This window comes from Tinamus guttatus, unplaced genomic scaffold, assembly GCF_059628265.1.
Source record: "Tinamus guttatus ecotype Peru unplaced genomic scaffold, ASM5962826v1 Tinamus_guttatus_pri_ptg000640l, whole genome shotgun sequence".
Taxonomy (NCBI): Eukaryota; Metazoa; Chordata; class Aves; order Tinamiformes; family Tinamidae; genus Tinamus; species Tinamus guttatus.
Window position 1 is genome coordinate 58264 of NW_028289174.1, and position 18879 is coordinate 77142.

The window sequence follows — 18879 nt, forward strand, 5'->3', positions numbered from 1 at the left end:
ATCTTTACAGAATCTGATAACATGCTAAATATTGAGGGAAGACCACTAGTAAAAGCTGAAAGCTGAGACACCATCAGCCACCAAGCAAGGCATATTACCTGTTCCTTTGCTCTGTATTACTTCTTGATAGAGAAGAAATAACACTTTAGAATTAAAGGCTTAAATCTTTGCCGTAACAAGTGAAAGGAGATCAAAGCAGGATGCTGAACGAACAAAAATAGTGAACACTCTCACACACACAGTAAGCTAACATCCCTTAACAAAAGAATCACAATCTTCCATCTCTCGCCAATCCTCATCTGCTCGCCAACCAGGAAAGTCAGGATTATGTAAACGACATTAACAAAACTAAAAATAATGTCTAACTTCTAAATATTCTCAGTTTAAATAGAAAATGTATACTATAATGTTTAAAGTGGCAATACATCTACACAATTTGTTCCTTAAAATCTTTAATGTGATACTAAAAGTCTTCATGTTATTGAACGTCCAGAAAGCAAATTTACATCTTTACAATTGCCTATTGCTCTCTGCAAACAGTATTCCATTATGTTTTTTTCTAGTACACAGCTGAATACAGCAGCTGTGAAATTCAGGAATGCCAGCAACCAATTAGGCTGGCATAAACCTCATCTAGCATATAAAACAAGACCAAGCTGCAAATGCTGAAGTGTAAAAGCCAAATGAATCTGCAGAGAGTGATTGGAGGCAATGTCCTTGATTCCTAATGCACTTGTCTAGAGTTGGTATGAAAACCTGACATGTAAATGTGTTCATGAATGTGCATTCCGACAAAATAAAAGAGGGACAGTGAATAAAGACTATCTTTGCACACATGTCAAAAAGAAAAGGTGAAAGTACAGCCATAGTGCTGATACACTGATTCTTTACTCAGAGTTTCTTCAACTTCCAGTTTCTCTCCTCGCACTAGGATTCACATCACAGGCAAAACCTTTTCTGGGATGTAGTTACACTGCTATAGATCCCAGACTAACTGAGAAGTTAATTGAAAAGGCTTTTATTTGTATAAATAAATTCCTTTGCTCAGTGCATGGCATCTGATTTATCTCCTACAAACTAGATCATGAAGCAAAAATTGCTGCAAATACAATACTAAGACAATGCATATATATTGGATGCCGCCATGCTGAAATTACCTTGTCTTTGAGTCACATCCTTAAACACACACACACCTTATGATATTCTCACCTGTCTCAATACAAGTGAAGAACATCAGCTCTCCATTCCCTCTCTTCCTAGCCATCTTATGAAAACTTGAAAACCAGAAGTAGAAAAGAAGAAGTATAAATACATGCAAAAGTATCAGAAGAATCACTTCCATCATTAGAGTTTTTAGTCTAGCTATTGGTGCAGAACAAGGCTTAGGAGGAAGCAACAAGAGCAAGTAATCACAGCTGAACTCAACATTTTAACTCTCTCAGACTGTCAGCAATGCCAAGGAATAGCAACACCGAGCAGTATTTTGATTCTTGCCTCTAAGTGAAAAGACCAATATCTGCCTGCAAAACTTCTGGAAACTACCACAATTTTGAAGCAGCAACCAATTGTAGGACTAAAACCACAGCTTTTTCATCTTTCTAGTACTCTTCAGTAATTTACGTTACCACAGCTAAAGATGGGTTGGTGTTACAAATGCTGAAGCATTTGTTGGCATGTGACTTGAGCAGCTTTTCATCCTCTCAAGTGACTCAAGAAGTAAGGCTGGATAAAGGATCACAGCCTTCCCCAACCGTCCAAACAAGAGTACATTGGCCTGAAGGGACACTGCATTTGCACTTTGTACACAGAAATTTTATGAAGTCTTAGAAAAATCTTTGAGATAATAGTTGCAACTTTACACATAAGCTCTGGATCAAACTATAGAAAGGAAAGTTTCATAATTTCCACTCTGAACCTATCATTCCTTCCCTAGAAGGACAGCAGGTCTCGGAGTGGTGTACTGAGCCTATGGAAGTGCAACAATATTAGGTGAATTCAAAAACATAGCACAACTGAGCATCTGCTACAGAGCCTTCCTGAGGGTGAGAGGACCTGCCCATTTCTTAGAGGGTTATAACACCAGTGTGAAACATCCAGGATTCTCTTAAACCACATTCATGAGGGACTAATATTAATGTTTCCTCATGAAGGGACTTCTGGACCTGTTGCATCCTCACCCCCTGCCACCACTCACCAATTAAATCATGAAGAACAGATTTTTCTTCACTTTCTTTTAAAAAATACAAACCACAAGTTATACATGAAAAAAAAATATGTTTAATAGAGACACATCATTTGCAAAACAAAAACTCCAAAATTAGTGTATACCAGAATTACAGGGGTTCCAAAAAAATCTGTGTTATAGGCTCCAATTTAAATAATGCTTCTGATGGAAGAATTTTCCTGCTCCTACAGGACTGGAGGGAGGAATGGAGGACTAACCTTCACACCCAAATTATGGCTACAGCAGAATTCCATGAAAAAAAATCCCAAAGGAGAAAGAGAATTCCCATCTAGGGCTCTCCAGTGATGTTAACTGTGTCAATGTTCTTACTTGATCAACATTTGTCATGTTTCTCCCTGTACTGTATATACAGCCTTCTGTTAATCCCCAAGGAAAAACTGGTAGTTATTATTGACAGATGGTTCTTTTTCTGCAACACAAAACATGCTTGATTTTATTTTGTTCTAAAGTTTCATTTATCCACAAACATGTAGCCCTGGCATAATGAACAGCCTGAGACTTCTCTGTTATGACAATCTACCTTTATCTTCTTTGCATCTGTGAGAGAATTGCTTGAGAAGGGGGGGGGGGGGGGGGGAGACTTGGAGAAAAATAGGGCCTAACAGAAGGTATGGCATTACAGAGACTTGCTCGAGGTGACAGTTATCACTTCCAGGATGGTTGGTATGTGTGGAATCTACTTCTCCCCGATTCCCTTGGCAACACAATCTGCCCTCCTAGCACACACTAATAAGAGTGAATGGAGCGTGAAGAGGAGTGAAGACAGGCAGCCAAACTCTGTTGTGCTCCCTGCAGAGGTGGCAACCTGGTGGTACCGTGCAGATGATGGGCCACATAGTGTGATGTCTGGTGCTGGGCCAACAATAGTGGCAGATCAGTTCCGTCTGATAGGCTTTGCTCAGGCTTCTTCTCCTTCTGATCTCATTATAATACCAATACACGACCACTCGGCCCTGAGCATGCTCTCTAGATTTTCTATTAACTCGGGAGACTTTTTTAAAGTCGATGAATAACAAAAGTAAATATGACTAGAGTCACTCAAGCTCCACCTAAATGTAAAAGAAAATATATAAAAGGTGAACTAAGGAAGGAAGAATGGGGGTAAGAACTAGAAAGGAAGAAGAAAAAGGAGAGAGGGAAGACTTCATTGCAACTTCTGGATCAGTCGACAGGCTGAACCCCTTTCCTCCCCTCGGGTCAGGACACCGCCTGAGGAGACTCCTCAAGATTGAGAGCCCTCTCCCATCTTCTGGGGTGAGTGATGATGGCACATTTGTACACATGGCACTAGCTAAGGACCCCACACTGTAGTAGAGAATTTCCTATACCAACATCCAAATCCTGTTTTCCAAATGTTGCATTTGGATAAATTGTGCTATTCGTGAACCCGACCACTTGTCTTGAAGGCAATCAGACCTACAGCCGACAGACTGTGGGTGAATCCGATACTGCCAGAGTTGAGCTGATAGTTGATCACAGTATTGGGGAACTTGATTCGCTCCTAGGAAGGGGATCGGACCGACGGTCCACGGACTGTGGGTGAATCCGATACTGCCAGAGTTGGGCACATAGCTAACACAGTATTGGGTTTCCCTATTAAGGGATGAGTCCAGCCGCCCCCGGTCTCTCTAACCTTTGAGGATCAGCTGGAATGCAAGGAGATTCATCTCTTACCAAATTTGCCCCCCCATAAAACCGCAACAGCATCTACCACAGTTGTTTTGGTTTTGTTTTACCCATCCCATTACTTTTGCCATGTAACCTGCTTTCCTCATTATGCTGGCTGTTACCATAGCTTTAGTGTCATCAGACTAGCGAATGGGTTACTTAGTTCTTAAGTGTTAAAAATAGTACTACCCATTTCATTTTTAGACACATTTCAATATTTATTTTTGTGAATGATCACTACCAAATCGTTTGGCAGTTTTTAAATTCTACAGAGACATCCGAATCAAGTGCCAAGCATACTACAACCGCATTTCATGAGTTCATCAAACCTTTGCAAGATTACATGGGCTTTCAGAACAGAAACTGGTATCTATCCAAATGAAATTTCCCCATATCTGCTTGGATATTTAAGTTTTGAGTAAAAAATACAGTTTAACCTACTCTTCATCTTGAATGCTACCAAATCCATGAGAAACTCTCCACACAAGATATGTGCCCAATTTCTGTACAAAAAAGGAATGCTTTAGAGAAAACAACTATTTATGCCAACTCTTTAACAAATGGAGAAAGAAAAAAAAAACACCCACACATGCTACTCAACTGTAGTATTTAGCTTCAAAATACAAAAAGTGCTTTTCATGTCCCTTATACAGCAAACGATGCAAGCAACTTCTTGATCATCCTTGCTTTCAACAGCAACAACAACAAAAATGAAACAAAGACACTAAAATCTAATTCTACTGTTCAGTCCAGCTGAACTTGGTAACTGTCTATAGTGGTGCATCTAAATAAGGTACTTAGAGCTGTTTCCCAGGGCTGCTGTCACAATTCTGACTGCAATTCATTCTTTATTGTTTTGTTTGTTAGTTTGTTTTTTTTTCCTGGCCTCTCATTTTTCAAGTTGGTCTATAAATTTCCCTTTGCATTCAAAACAGTTTCTTGTGGCTTCCCCAGCTAGAGGAACCCTTCAGTCTTTACTTGCTTTCAGAGCAGGTCTGGTTGCTTTTGGGAGTGGGGGCTAGTTGTCTTTTAACACATTTCAAGATGTGTTATTTCTCATTAGGGAGCTCTTCCAATATTATCTTCCCTTCATTTATTTACTTTCAGAAGATGTAATTACCCCAGAAATCTATGGAAATGGCACCACTGGCTTCACAAGTAAATGTAAAGTGAAGCTCATAGCTGTAACATCTGGAAATGACAGGTACATCCTGCTTCTCTAGGTGTTGAGCTCTGATAGGAAACCTGTACTATGTAGTTAAGGACTGAGCTGCACAGAAACCTCTCAAACAGGTGCACTGCCCTGTGAGAGGTCTCAGCTGCACCACACACAGCATCCTAGCCTGTCCTTAAGGGCAGACAAGTTCTCCGCATATAACTTCGCCACAGAAAAAGAGATTTAGAAGAAACCACCATATTTAACACACAGAAATCTGTACAAGAAAGGTGAGCCTACCTGTATTTGTTCCACCCTGAATAGCACCACCTTTTATTAACACCCACAACCAGGAAAAGATGCAGTACTCTACCTGAGGTCCAAACTGCTTTCCACAGCAACATTGATTACAAAATTACAATAATTCTAAGATTGCCCTCGCTTCTCCCCTTGTCACTTACCACTGATGATTCCCACAATTATTCTGTGAGGAACTAGAAAATCAAGATTTTTCTCCTGTCATTTACTGTTTATGATCTCGCAAATGACAGCAGAAGCACATGATCATTCACTTTGTGCTGTTACAGAATAAAACAGTTGGTATAAAATGTATTTGTTACTCTTCAGCATGATATAATTTGCCATTGAGATGATAACTCCCACTCTCGCAGGATAATCGAGTTTTCTAAAAAACAATGTTACTATTTGTGTTATGATCAGTAATGAATAATTATAATGTATCAAAAAAAAAAAAAAAAACCCCACTGTTTGTTACTACCTCTATAGTTGAAGCACCATTAGGTCCCAGAGTGCTGCTATTAATTTGCACTTTTTTTTTTCCTCCTGTTTTAAAGCAAAATCAAGGAGGTTAAGCTTCAATCACTTCTGAAACTGATGTTAACGTCAGGATTTATTGCTCCATTACATCAAAGTATTTTATTCAGTTAGGCTGCTCTTGTCACTGCTGTGCTGGAATGATTCTTCTTTCTGTGTGGAGGGGAGGCCAGTTCTGTGAGAATCTGTCACTTCACTGTTACTGAACCTATAGCAAAGGCACAGTCTAGGAACACCCTTCCAGTTCTCCACCAGCAGCTACTCCTAGATTGAAATAAAAAATCCAAGTTGTGGAGTTCACCACTTTCTTTTCAGACCGCACCAGGGACAGAGCTCCTAGGACACACAGTGCAGACTGGGCCGCATTGGTAACTCCTGGGATAGCACCTTGCACCGTAGCTCACAGCTTTACTTAAATCTGATCTGTTTAGCACAGATCCATGGCTTTGTAGCATCAGGCAGTGTCCTGAGACAGAAGCACATCTGCAGAACAAAACAGTTGGTGGCTGAGGATCCAATGCTCACACACTGTGTGTTTTGGAGGGGACTGAGGGGTTACTTCAGACTGGTTGGTCTGGTGCCACAGACTGAGCATCCATTAGCTGCTGAAGTGCATCACATCTGTTTCTGGAGTGCACCTTCCTGCTAAATTTTATCCAAAAGGAATTTAGCATGCTCCAAGGCCACTTTCAAAGTGAACTAAAGCACAGTGCAAGCAATTAAGGGGCAATCTGAAGATACACATCCAAAATGCACTCTTGACCTGAACTGAAATGCTCGTATATGTGTGCCCTGCCTATGGTCCCAAGAAGCACCCATACAGCCCTGAGACCTATCTTTTTTTTTTTTTTTTTTTTTTTTTTTTTTTTTTTTTTAAATGCCATTTCACTTTGACCCATCCAAAACAGTGGAAAGCTGCATTACAGCCTGCCTCTGTGACACCAGGAGAGCATGGAGGAGGAGCACATGCTGGGATGTGCAAGAGAACTTGCAAGTGCAATGCTCGCCACAGCACAGCAGCTCTGTCCTGGGCACTGAGAGCCAAAATAGTTCTGGTCTATTCTGAAACCTCAGCCTGCCATCCGGGAGCCAGGCTTGGGCTTTCTATAAAAGGCAGACATCTGACTCACTCCACACAAGAGCCTGCAAATGAAGCAGGATGCACGCAGTAAGAACAATCATGGTTCCAGGTACCATGGTACCAGGACACCCTAGACTAAAACAAGGAACAAGATAAAGTTACAGTGCATACACAGCCATAACACTCAGAAGCTCTGAAACATCTTAACCCTCTCAGCAAGATTTCATGCAAACAAGCACTAACGAATGAGGGGGCTGGGAAAGAACAGGGCTTTCTTTTGTGAAGAGACCACCCAGAATATCAGCTCAAAAACTTAAATGTTAGATCCAGTCAGATATTCAATTGCACTCTGAATTATAGTAGGCTTGGGGTCTCATCCTTCAGCCTTTCAGGTAGTAAAATGTCATGACAATTGTGAAGAACTTCAAAAGCACCTATCAAAAATTAGTGACTAGATAAAAAGGTGGCAGAAGAGCTTAAACATAGACAGAAGACAAGGCACTCAGAAAAAAAAAATACTCTAACTTATGCGACAAAACGCTGAAACTGAAACTAGCAGTTACAACTCAAAAAAAAGAAACCCTTGTTGCTTAATATGCAGATGCAACAACAACAACAGAGAGAGCCAATAAAATGTTGGCCATCACCAGGAAGCTAGAGATCAAAAGTGAGGTCACTTCAAAATTACATAAAGCTTTAGTGCATCCACATCTTAAGTTAGTGTTTAGCTCTAGTCTTCATATCTTAAAAAAAAAAAAAAAAAAAAAAAAAAAAAAAAAAGATGGGGCAGAACTAGAGAAGCTAAAGAGCAGAACAACTAAGATGACCAAGAGGATGAAGCAGGCAGAGATTAGAAATGCTGAGATTTCCCACTTTCAAGAACAATCTTCGTTTTGCCATAGATCCAGAAGGCGATCTCCTTTCCATAGCATAAAGGAAACCCAAACCAAAACAATCCCCAACCTTTTTCAAAAGTTCCCCAGTACCCATAGGTCATTTTCATGGCTCATTGGAACACCCCCCTGCAGCTTTGAGGATTGAGGAAAATTAAAGAACCATTTGTTAACTTTATTCAGACAAGAACGAGATATTGATGTATGACATCAGAGTATTTTCTGTCATCTCTCATCTTTTCCATTTACTGCAGCAGCATGAGTGATGCTTTAGCTTTTCTTTTTTTTTTTTTTTTAAGCTTTTCTGCAACATGATTTAAGATTGAGGGGGATTGAAAGGGTGTGGTGGATACTTCTGCCAAGAGATTAAGATAACTCGGCCAGTTTTTGTGCTCCCTTCCCCCTTTCTTGTTTTGTCTGTTCCTTGAATAGATGGCAGGGACTTCTTTTTCATGATTTTCTCTGCTTTCTTGGAAGCTGACAGTTAGCAACCTAGAAACAATAGCTTCTTGCATCACATAGAATTTTAAAAAAATCTGATTGACAGAATGAGTCATAAATGGCAAATGGTCTGATATCTATAAAAGGTGCTTGTATAAATTTTCTATTTCCTTTACTGAGAATATTTATCATTACTTAATTTATTATAGAACTGTCAACTGTAGCTCCTGGTTAAAACTAAGCGAGAAGTTTCCAGCTCTATAAAAGTTTAAAGCCTGTATTTTTGCCTTATCTTAACAAGGTTCCAGAAGTCCAAGTTCAAAACGGTAAGCAAACATTGAACGACATTTAAATTCTTCTCTATTGTTTGATGAAAGCTTAGTGTAACTTCTTGATATATATATATATATATATATATCTCAAGAGACAGTGATTTATATATTCACTCTTTTCATCACCACCTGAATTCCTATCCCAATAAGCTGTCAAAATGAACAGGGAAGTTCAATTCATAAATACAGCACAGAAGAACATGTGAACAAAACCTGAAATTGAATCAGGAACTTGGAGGATTCCAAAATCTAGAGTGTGCACGTGCATTTCAAGCTGAATCCACTTCACTCTGGCTAGAGCCAAAGAGGAAACACTGAGCTTCGCCACTGTAAATTATTCATGTCTAGCAAACACGTTCATAAATCAGTACAAAATACATCTCAAACTCTTTACATAGTTCAGTCTCAAAGGGAAAGTACCTCATTATATTGATTAACAACTGGACTAAAAAAATCCTAGATCCCAACTCTGCAAGAACACAAATGTACTCCATATGACACCTTGATTCTAAACAGGTCTTTAAACAAAGGCAGCTTGCTCCCTCCCTCCACTCACGTGTGCATTTGGTGCACTGGAGACAACTCTCTGCATACTAGTCCATATGAAACAGGAAATACTGAAAATACCCACACTTTTCATATCTAGGATTAGGCAGACCTTTCCTTGCCTGATAGGAGCCATGATAAACTCCAACTTGTACTTTTCATAGAATCATAGAATCATAGAATCATAGAATGCTTAGGGTTGGAAGGGACCTCTAGAGATCATCTAGTCCAACCCCCCTGCATACGCAGGGACACCTAAAGCACGTGGCACAGGACTGCGTCCAAGCGGGTTTTGAAGATCTCCAGAGAAGGAGACTCCACAACCTCTCTGGGCAGCCTGTTCCAGTGCTCTGTCACCCTCACTGTTAAGAAATTTTTCCTTAAGTTCCTATGGAATTTTTGATGTTTCAGTTTCCGGCCATTTCCTCTAGTGTTTCAGTTTCCGGCCATTTCCTCTAGGAGAGGAAGACTTTTCTGTAAGTAAGACTTTTCTGTAAGACTTTTCTGTAAGACTTTTCCAGTTTGGAGTCAGCAGCTTACACCTCATGCAAACAAGACTGCTACTAAGTAAAAACAATACACTATATTTATTGCGAAGCAATAGACAAAGCAGCAGTGTTTGAATAAAGCAGATCAAAAGCCTCTACTATCATATTCAAGCCTTTAAATAGCAAAATCACTAATTTTTCTTCTTCAAGAGCCAAATATAATATTAGACTCAGTGTTGCTGAAAATGCATCCATTCAAAACAAAAGCTCAAGAAATTGTGATGAAGTGGCTTAGTTACTAAATCTAACGAATAATTCTCTTAAAAAAAAAAAAAATCACTTAAATTCCTGGTTAGAAGAACAATTATCTTCAAGAACTTCTATTTACTCCTTTAAACCAATCAATTCTAGAATTAAGTTGGATTTCTAGCAACATAAAAGACAACTGAATTTAAACAGTAACCAAAAATCTCTTGGGTATATTCTGCTCATACAGATGACTCACTGCGCTATAGACATTCAAAAAAATTAAGCACAGATCTAAAATTCATTCAGTTTTCTAGGAAAGTATTCTAGTGTAATTTTTCAAGCAGCTTTATCACCTTTTGTCTATCAGATATAAAATTTAGTTTTAAGGATTTAACAATGAACTTGAAATGCACTGAATTTGAAAGCATCAAAAATATCTCCCCAGAACACTCTTCTACTCAGAAAAGGCAACGCAATCTAGGTAACATGGACCCAGAGGACTATCTATGGCTACTTTATTTTCTATGAGTGATGAACAGGTTGCAGAGAGAGTAGCTAAATATAACAATATCCAGCCTAGTATTCACCCTCCAACACCGGTTCCATTTTAGAAAATAATTTAACATGATGGATGTACTCCACCCATCTTCTAGCAAATCAAAGGTTTATGGATTGATTAAACTGACCTGCTTTTCATGATACTTGCTGGGTATATGAGTAAAATGCATTTCCAGGATGTTTGATATAGCCAGTACTCTCATAACTGAATACTTATTACAGATTTCAAAGCACCCCTTTTGAACCCACCAGGTCAAGTGGAAAGCATGTCACTCACCTATCTCTCACCTGCCTATCTCTGGATTGGGAACAAGAGCCAGCTGTAGGCATTTTAATTCTTAGATTGAAAACAAAAATAGCACCAAAATAGTGATATAAGAACATGTGTTTTAGGGAAGGGAATGGGTGCAGGAAAAAAAGTGCATATATACAGACACTGTAAGAACAGACTCACAGATAAAACTAATAAGCTTAAGACAATCTACATCTGGATTATGACAGTTTGTGTTCTCTAGCCTCCCTCTCTCTTTTCTCATAGTCCTAGTTTTTTTTCAGATTGATCATTTCCCTGCCAACTTACAACATATTTGACTAAAAACTAATGCTGATGCAGCAGAAAGCCAAAAGCAGCCCAGATTTAACCCAGTTTAAACAGCTGTGTAATCACACCAATAGTCAAGCTACACTGTAGCTAACTTAATTATGATGCCTGTCTAAAAATCTTAAGTATAAAAAAAGCTCTGCTGAAACCCAGAAAAAAAAATGATCCAAACAACACAACTAGGAAAATATATCTGAGTGTCTAAGCTCAATGCAGTATTGAGAATATTTTAAATAAAAGCCCAAGTCACAATAAAATATACTGAAGATTTGGAAAATACAAAAGCAACTAAACTTAAAAAAATAGCATTAGAAGGAACTGCAACACAAGTAAGAATTCACTTATGAAAAGAGACAACTGGTAAAACTGGATAACATATATAAGCTTTCAAGCAAAATGAATTGCTCATCTACTTGAATGCTTGTTCATATTCTTGAAACAGGTGAGTGATACATCAAAAAACTATCACAGCTAAGTAAAACCTTCTACCCTAGCGTCATTTGAAAATACCTGCTTTAAGCATCAATGCTTCCCCATATAACTATGCTACAAAAGCATTATGAGAAATTAATTATTAAAAGCAAATATCTTCTTAGAAACTTTTTAAATTACAAATACCATCATGCTTGACCATAAATTTTGTTTACTACACACTTCCCATGAGCGCCAAGAGAGCTGACGGACATCTTGCTAGGCCACTTTCTATCATCTCTAAAGGACATGGAGAACAGGAGAGATGCTTGAAGACTGGAAGATGGCTAACGTCACCCTAGTCTTCAAAAGGGCAAGCAAGAGAACCCAGAGAACTACAGGCCAATCACCTCCACCTCTGTCCCTGGAAAAGTGATGGAACAGCTCATTGTAAATGCCATCTCTAAGCATATGAAGGGTAAGAAGGTGATCAGGAGTAGTCAGCATGGTTTCACCAAGGGGGAAATCACAATCAACCTGAGAACTTTCTACAATGGGACACCTAGACAGGTAGACAAGGGCAGAGCAGTGGATGTTGTCTATCTTGACTTCAACAAGACTTTTGACGTTGCCTCCCATAACATCCTCATAGGGAAGCTCAGGAAGTGCAGGATAGATGAGCAGACAGGGAAGTGAACTGAGAATAGGCTGAAAGGAGGAGCTCAGAAGGTTGTGATCAGTGTTGCAGTCTAGTTGGAGGCCTGTAGATAGTGGTGTCCCCCCAAAGTTAACAAAGTTAAGACTGCTTGGGAGTCTTAACTATGAACTTCTGTATCTTACTGTTTGCATTACTTCAGAAATCTAACTTAAAAGTTAGCTTAAATCTTTAATCGAAAGCCACTGATTCTTTTCCTCCATAGAAACTATATTTTAGAATAGGTTGACCTCATCATTCTCTTCCTGATTTCAAGATGCCAGCAATACAGTATGATGAGGAAGAAAAGATAACCTAATAACAATAAGAGAGAAAAAAAGTTCAAAAGAAAAACATATTTTATGATACAAGCAATTAATGTTGGCAAAGACAAAGTTTAAACATAATAGCTGAATTTATACTGTTACTTACATCTCAAACACAGAAAACACAACAGCACATTTCACAGGTCAATTCAAAGAAAATGTTACACTTTTGTGCCACACAGGAAAGAAGCTCATCTGGTAAACACTTCATACTGTTCATTCAATTCTTCGTTTTGTGCCTCAGTAATTGGACATATGAAAAGAATTCAAAAGGCTAATTCACCTTCTAGGGCAAATAAAAAGAGATACTTCTGGGATGACACTACTTTCTACTCAGGCATGGCCTCTTCCCAACTATTTATCATCTCAACAATCCCACAGCATCAAGGCAAGGTCTTCAGTTCATAAAGCCGTAAGAAGAAAACATGACTGTACGTGGGCACAGGCAACAGGCTACTATAGAGAGTGGTCGAAGGAGCAGCAACTTTACCTGGCAACCATAAGACAATAACCCCATAAGCCTGCAATACAAGTTGTTTAATCCAGCAACCATATACAGCTTTAAAGACATTATTGCTAGCAGTTCTGTACTAAACATGCTCAGAGAACTACAAAGACAAGAAGATTCTCTAAAGAGCAGGATTTCAACTCTTGTCATTCAAGAGCTATTTATACAAAATACAGAAGACATACATAAAAAAAAATGAGAATCTGAAAACTAAAGCGAAAATCCACTTGCTGAATAACAAATAGCTGAATGTTCAAAGTGTGATTTTAAAAAAGCCAAAGCAAGTTTAATGCACTCTTCTTGGTCAACACTTCTGCAGGTACTAGCCCCAGAAAGTCTGGATATAAAAATACAAGAATGATTATACTAGACCAGCCTAGATGTTGGACCTATGGACTCAACTGACAAAAGCAGACTTAAAGCTCTGTGTGTGATCTGGGCACTACAGAAGGACAAAGACACATTGTGTCAGTCAGAATGGCTTACATAGGGATTAGGTAATAAGAGTCAAATGACTTAAATGTGGTAACAAAAAAGCTTAATCACAGGGCAAGAACAGATATATGTCACCAAAGGAAAAAGTTAAAGCACATTACCATTTAAATCTACCCTGAGGAGCTTTTAAAATAGGGCAAACCTGAACAGAGTTTTTTATAGTATTAAATACCTTCTACCTTGCTACAAAATTGTTGCTGTTGGGAGTTGTACATAAAAATCAAGATCATCACAGAGGATTACACAAAAGACAGAGGATGGTATGGTCCTTTCAACAGTAAGAAATACCAATTTTTCAGAAGTCAGGCATTAAAAAATATATTAGAGCACACTTACAAAATTCAGTCTTGACAGTGTCTGAAAAGTAAACAGCTACCATGATGTTTTGGCAAACATAAGGAGAGAAGAATTGCCAATAGCTTCTGGGACTAGATGGATTATCTTTGACTGTGACCACTTCCCAACGTTTCAGAGACAAGAGAAGAAAATACTGAAGTAGGCAATTACAGAACAGCACAGCCATAGGGATGATTTATTCCTAGCTCTCATACATTAGAGGTTATTTAAACTGCAGACCAGTAGGGACAGCAATTACCTTTTAAGACTGCTACATTTTTAATTGTTACTGTAACATTGGATATTCCTACCACCCATATCAGCATTCTTTTTTTTTTTTTTAAATCGTGCTAGGCTTCTGGACTCAATATGCTCTCATTAAAAAAAAACTATATGACAATTTCTTGTTTATTCCCTTTTATCAATTTATGTTTTCTTGCTGACTGCTTCAGTTCTACTATTGGGGAAAAAATGGAGACAAATTCATTATCTTTCTTTTCTATACCACGTTAGCTAATTTCTATAAAATTACCATTTTTCCTTTCCTGGAAGGTCTATCAAATCTTCAGTCACTTCCTTCAGTCGGGTAGAATTTCAGATTTACAAAGACAGAGAGAACGGGAACAGCCTGAGGACGAAATGGCTAGAACACAATTGGAGTGAAAAAGTAAAGGAAAAATACCCATCAGCCTCCTAAAGATCTGCAGGGCATAAGACAGACTTATCCTACCTCAGCTAAAGATTGCATCTACCAAAAAAAGTGATCTGGCCTTTCTCCAAAATAGCTGTATAGAACCCTGCATATCCTGTTCTTACAGGTACAAATTCAGAAGTAAGGCAGCAGACAATTATCTGAACAAATGGAATTCACAAACAAATGATCACATTTACAATCTCAGAAAGGAACATCTTCTGGATGGGAGGAAACTTCCATTTCAGCTGGTCCCTTCCAGCCCACACTTTCATGTCCTGTGCTTACACATGCTGAGGCACATTTTTCAAGACTGGTAATGCAGCCCGTTATTAGCGATTCACAAACTAAACTGAATGGGTTCCTTTTGTTCCTTTCCCTTTCTAAGTCATACTGCAAAGGTATATTTCAAGCAACATTTGTAAATTGCTTGAAATAAGGCATAAATTTCCATATTCCTGAAGTGATCATAAACAGGCAAACTAGGTAACCAGTTAATATGCTCTTAGTTTACATAAGCAGAATTAGTTATTCCATGTAATTATAACTGGAAATGTCATCTGTAACTCTAGACAACATTTATGCCATTGTTTATACGCAGAGAAAAACACAGGCAATCAGCATCTGCACTGTCAGTTCTTGAAAATGTTGGCTTTTCTCCAAATACTGGTTTTCATGTGCTTTTGGCCATGAGTGCTAACACCACATTTCATTTGTACAATATTGTTTTCTACTCAGTCCAATAAGAAATCTCTCATAGAACCCTGAAACTTAATTAGAACTTCTCAAAATGATAGAACATGCAGCTTTCCTTTCCAGGACGTTCAAGTCTCATTCTCACATTTATTGTCTTATATGTCTTTGCAATTTTAATGTAAGGAACAAGTATGAATTGATGTTTTACATTGTGCTTGATGTTTTACAAAAAAAATATGTTCTCCATGATTCCTTAAACAAAAAGGAGAATGCAGAGTTTTCTGGAATTAATAAAGCTCTGCATTCAGGAAAGTATTTAACGTAACTGGTGGACAGATGGAAAAAAATGTTTTCTTTTTCAAATTATCCCATAAAGAAAATAAAATTTTATTCTCCTCTAGATTCAGCAAATAAACAGATAGACAATGGAATTTTAAATATATTTAGTTTTTAAAAAAGGACTTCCTGCAGAGAAAGCAATATGTGAACAATAGCCCAGACCAACACACTGTTTTCGTCAAAAGTTTCTTAAATGGTTTTAGTGGTGCTTTCAGCCTAGGGCAGCTGATAAGATACCTAGCCCTAATTGCACCTAGGTACAGCTCTGAGTTGAACAGATCTGGGCAGCTCACTGTTACTGCAAGAAAAGATCGTCCTTCTTGCCTCCCTCCCAGCCATGGATTTCTGGCAATCTGTGGTATTTTGGGGGGTCACAGACCCCTCTGTGAGTCAGACTAGATCAGCAAGACAGTTTGCAGGAAAAAACACAGCTGGTGGGCACAGGCAGCAAACCCTCCCCTGCTTAGATCATCCTGACTGCACGTGCAGCCACGGTTCAGGTTGGCACCCTGCCTTCTGAAAGGCAATGCAATCTAAAATTGATCTAGTGATGACAGTCTGCCAATATCCTTCTCAAAATGCTCCTTTACATATACCTAGGACAGTTTCTCATATAGTTTACTGGGAGAAGAACCACAGAACGCTGTCAATTGCTGGGCCATAATGTATCTTCTCCTCCACAAGAAATACAGGGATATATCACAGCAACCAGACCCCAGCAATTCTAGTAAGAAATTTCAGTGTGGTTGCTCACATGAGGACCCATCTAATACAAATTGTTCAAAACCTACCGCCTGAGCAACTGTGAAGATATGTATATTACTAAGGTGCAGTATACTTAATGTGCTGTATCACATATGTAAGTGATATAGCAAAATATGTAAATCATTCACAGTAATAAAAATAAGTATCATTATGTTAAAGACTTACTGCTCTCCCTTCTGACATTGCAAGTGAGAAGAATTCTGCAGAAAGGAAAAAAGTAAGTAAAGCATTCTCATGCATTATCTTATGAAGACAACAAGTCATACAGTAGCATTTATTCGAAGTTCATCAAAACTTCAGGGAAGCAGTTTTACAAATTGCTATGATGAAGTTTTCTGAAACCTCAGATCTGTAGGAAGTTAAGCAAATAACTGCTAAACCTATCAGATTCTTCAAAGCCCACAAGTCATTAAGCACAAATTGAGGGGTTAGGTATAATAGAGAGTCCAGCTAATTTCGAGTAATAGATTTTTATTGTAGGGTTGAGCTGCAGTAGGGAACATCAGACAGACAAGCTGCATAAAGATTTGCTGCCTATCTATCTCCTGCCTCATGCCGAAGCCCTACAGTCTTCAGTACCTTAGATCTTCAGGTTTTTCTTCCTATGAAGACATTAGATTAGTCTTTAGAAAGCTCCTAAACACTAGGAGGAAAAAAAAAAAAAAAAAAAAGACTTTACAGAAAACTCCAGCTTAACCCCACCCACCTTGGTGGATCTCATAGATCTCACCCAGGCCAAGAACAGATGACATCTTCCCCATTGGATTAAGGAGCTGGTCACACGTGACCTGCCATTGATTCAGCCATTGAACTTCTCATTTCAATTCTCTCCATCTGGAGAAATACGAATAGCTGGTAGCCTAGATGGGACATACACACACTCCCTTTATTCACAGCATTCCTAGGTGGCACCACGCAGGCTCCTGACAGGAGATGCTGGGCAGGGTGAGAGACACGAGCTGCCCAAGGAGAGAGGCTCATCATAGAAATAAGGAGTCACGGGCAGGGGAAAACCTCTTTTCGTGCTTCAGCCCTAGGAAACAGCGCTTTGCCGAGCAATGGTAGCGCCCGAATGCGTTTCTGCCCGTGCACAGCGTTGTGCCATTTGCTCGCGAGCAGTTCCGAGCAAACAATAAGTTATTTCTTTACACAAGGCCTTTGCTCCCTCCATCACCTAACCCCTCCCCCGGATCCTCCCACAGCCCCTTCCCGCAAGATCCATCTCGACCCACCACATCTCCTCGACCCTCCCCTCCGCGCCGTCCCCTCCCCTGCTCTCCCCCTCCTCCCGCCCGCCACGCCCTCCCCTCGCCCTGCTCCCCCGTACTCCGGCGCGGCCCCTCCCCGCCCCCCCGGCACTGCCGCAGCCTCCGCGGCCCCCGCTCCCCTGACAACGGCGGCGTGCGCCAGGCCCGGCCCCTCCCCTCCCCTCCCCTGCCCTCCCTTCCCTTCCCTTCCCCGCGCACACAATGGGCCGCGCGCAGCCCCCTCCCCCCGCGCCGCGGGCTGCGGCCGCCGCCTCCGCACTGACCATCGCTGCGCTTGATCTCCACGTAGATGCCTATCTGGATCTTGCCGAAGTTGGCCGCTGCCATCGCTTCATGGGGCGGCCGGGGAGAGTCGAGGCGTTGCCGGCCGGACGCGCAGGGGGCGGGGGGAAGGGAAGGAAGGAAGGCGGGCGGGCGCGCGCGGCAACAGCCTAGAAAGAAAGAGGAAGAGAGGGAAGAACGACAGGGAGGAGGCGGCGGGAGAGAGAGAAAAGGCGCCGGCCGGATACAAGAGGCGCTGGGCGCTGCTGCGCCTGCGCACTTGGCCTGGTGTCACGGCATCACCGGCGCACAGGGAGGCGCAGGAGGCGGGGGCTTGGGCCTCCTGGGCCTCCGCCTCCGCCTCCTTGCTCTGCGCGGAAGGGGGCGTTGGGCCGCGCTGTCTGGGCACGGGAGCGCACGAGGCAGCTCCCAGACCTTCCGGCTCCGGCGCCGCCCGTTGCCGCCACCCCGAGGCGGCGAGGCCTGCGGCGGGCACCCCGTGTCCCGCCTTCCTCCCTCCTTTGCGCGCCTGTTCGGCAGCAGATGGTGACCGAGCCGCCCTGAAGTGCTGATGTAAAAGCTTTATGCATCCCGTGTCTTCTCCTAAGGCTCCCTTGTACCACACAGAGCCACTCGCGAGCTTTGTGCTCACTCCCCATGCGGCCGGCAGCATTTCCACTGACAACCCCACCCAGAGGTGACTCCCTCGTGCCTCCACACAACGGTGTTCAAAATAAGGGGCAGAGCTGGTGTCCCTTGCCTTGTAACAACTCCAGCAAGAGGCATTATTAATTATTATTAATCCTTGTCCATCACATCTCTCCTCCACAAAGGGCAGTTAAAGGCAACAAAGTGTTAGGCCGTAATCTCAATAATCACCCGCACACTCAACCCGATGGGTTAAAAAGCAAGCTTTTATTACCCGGCCGGCGGCGGACCTCTTAGAGTTTGCCTGAGATCCGCACCATCTTAGAAAAAAGTTTGTGTTTTTATAGAT

At 40.8% G+C, this 18879-nt stretch overlaps 1 protein-coding gene across 3 annotated transcripts in view; it reads right to left on the reverse strand.

Moving 5' to 3' along the window:
* The window catches only part of LOC104577658 (kinesin-like protein KIF2A), a 56604-nt gene extending 38602 nt beyond the window's left edge, over positions 1-18002 (reverse strand). For all 3 annotated transcript variants that reach the window (XM_088535677.1, XM_088535676.1, XM_088535675.1), the window contains exon 1: positions 17885-18002. In XM_088535677.1, coding sequence (XP_088391803.1) covers positions 17885-17948 — 64 coding nt within the window. In that variant the 5' untranslated portion in view covers positions 17949-18002. The remainder of the gene's footprint in view (positions 1-17884) is intronic.
* Between the last annotated feature and the right edge of the window lie 877 nt (positions 18003-18879).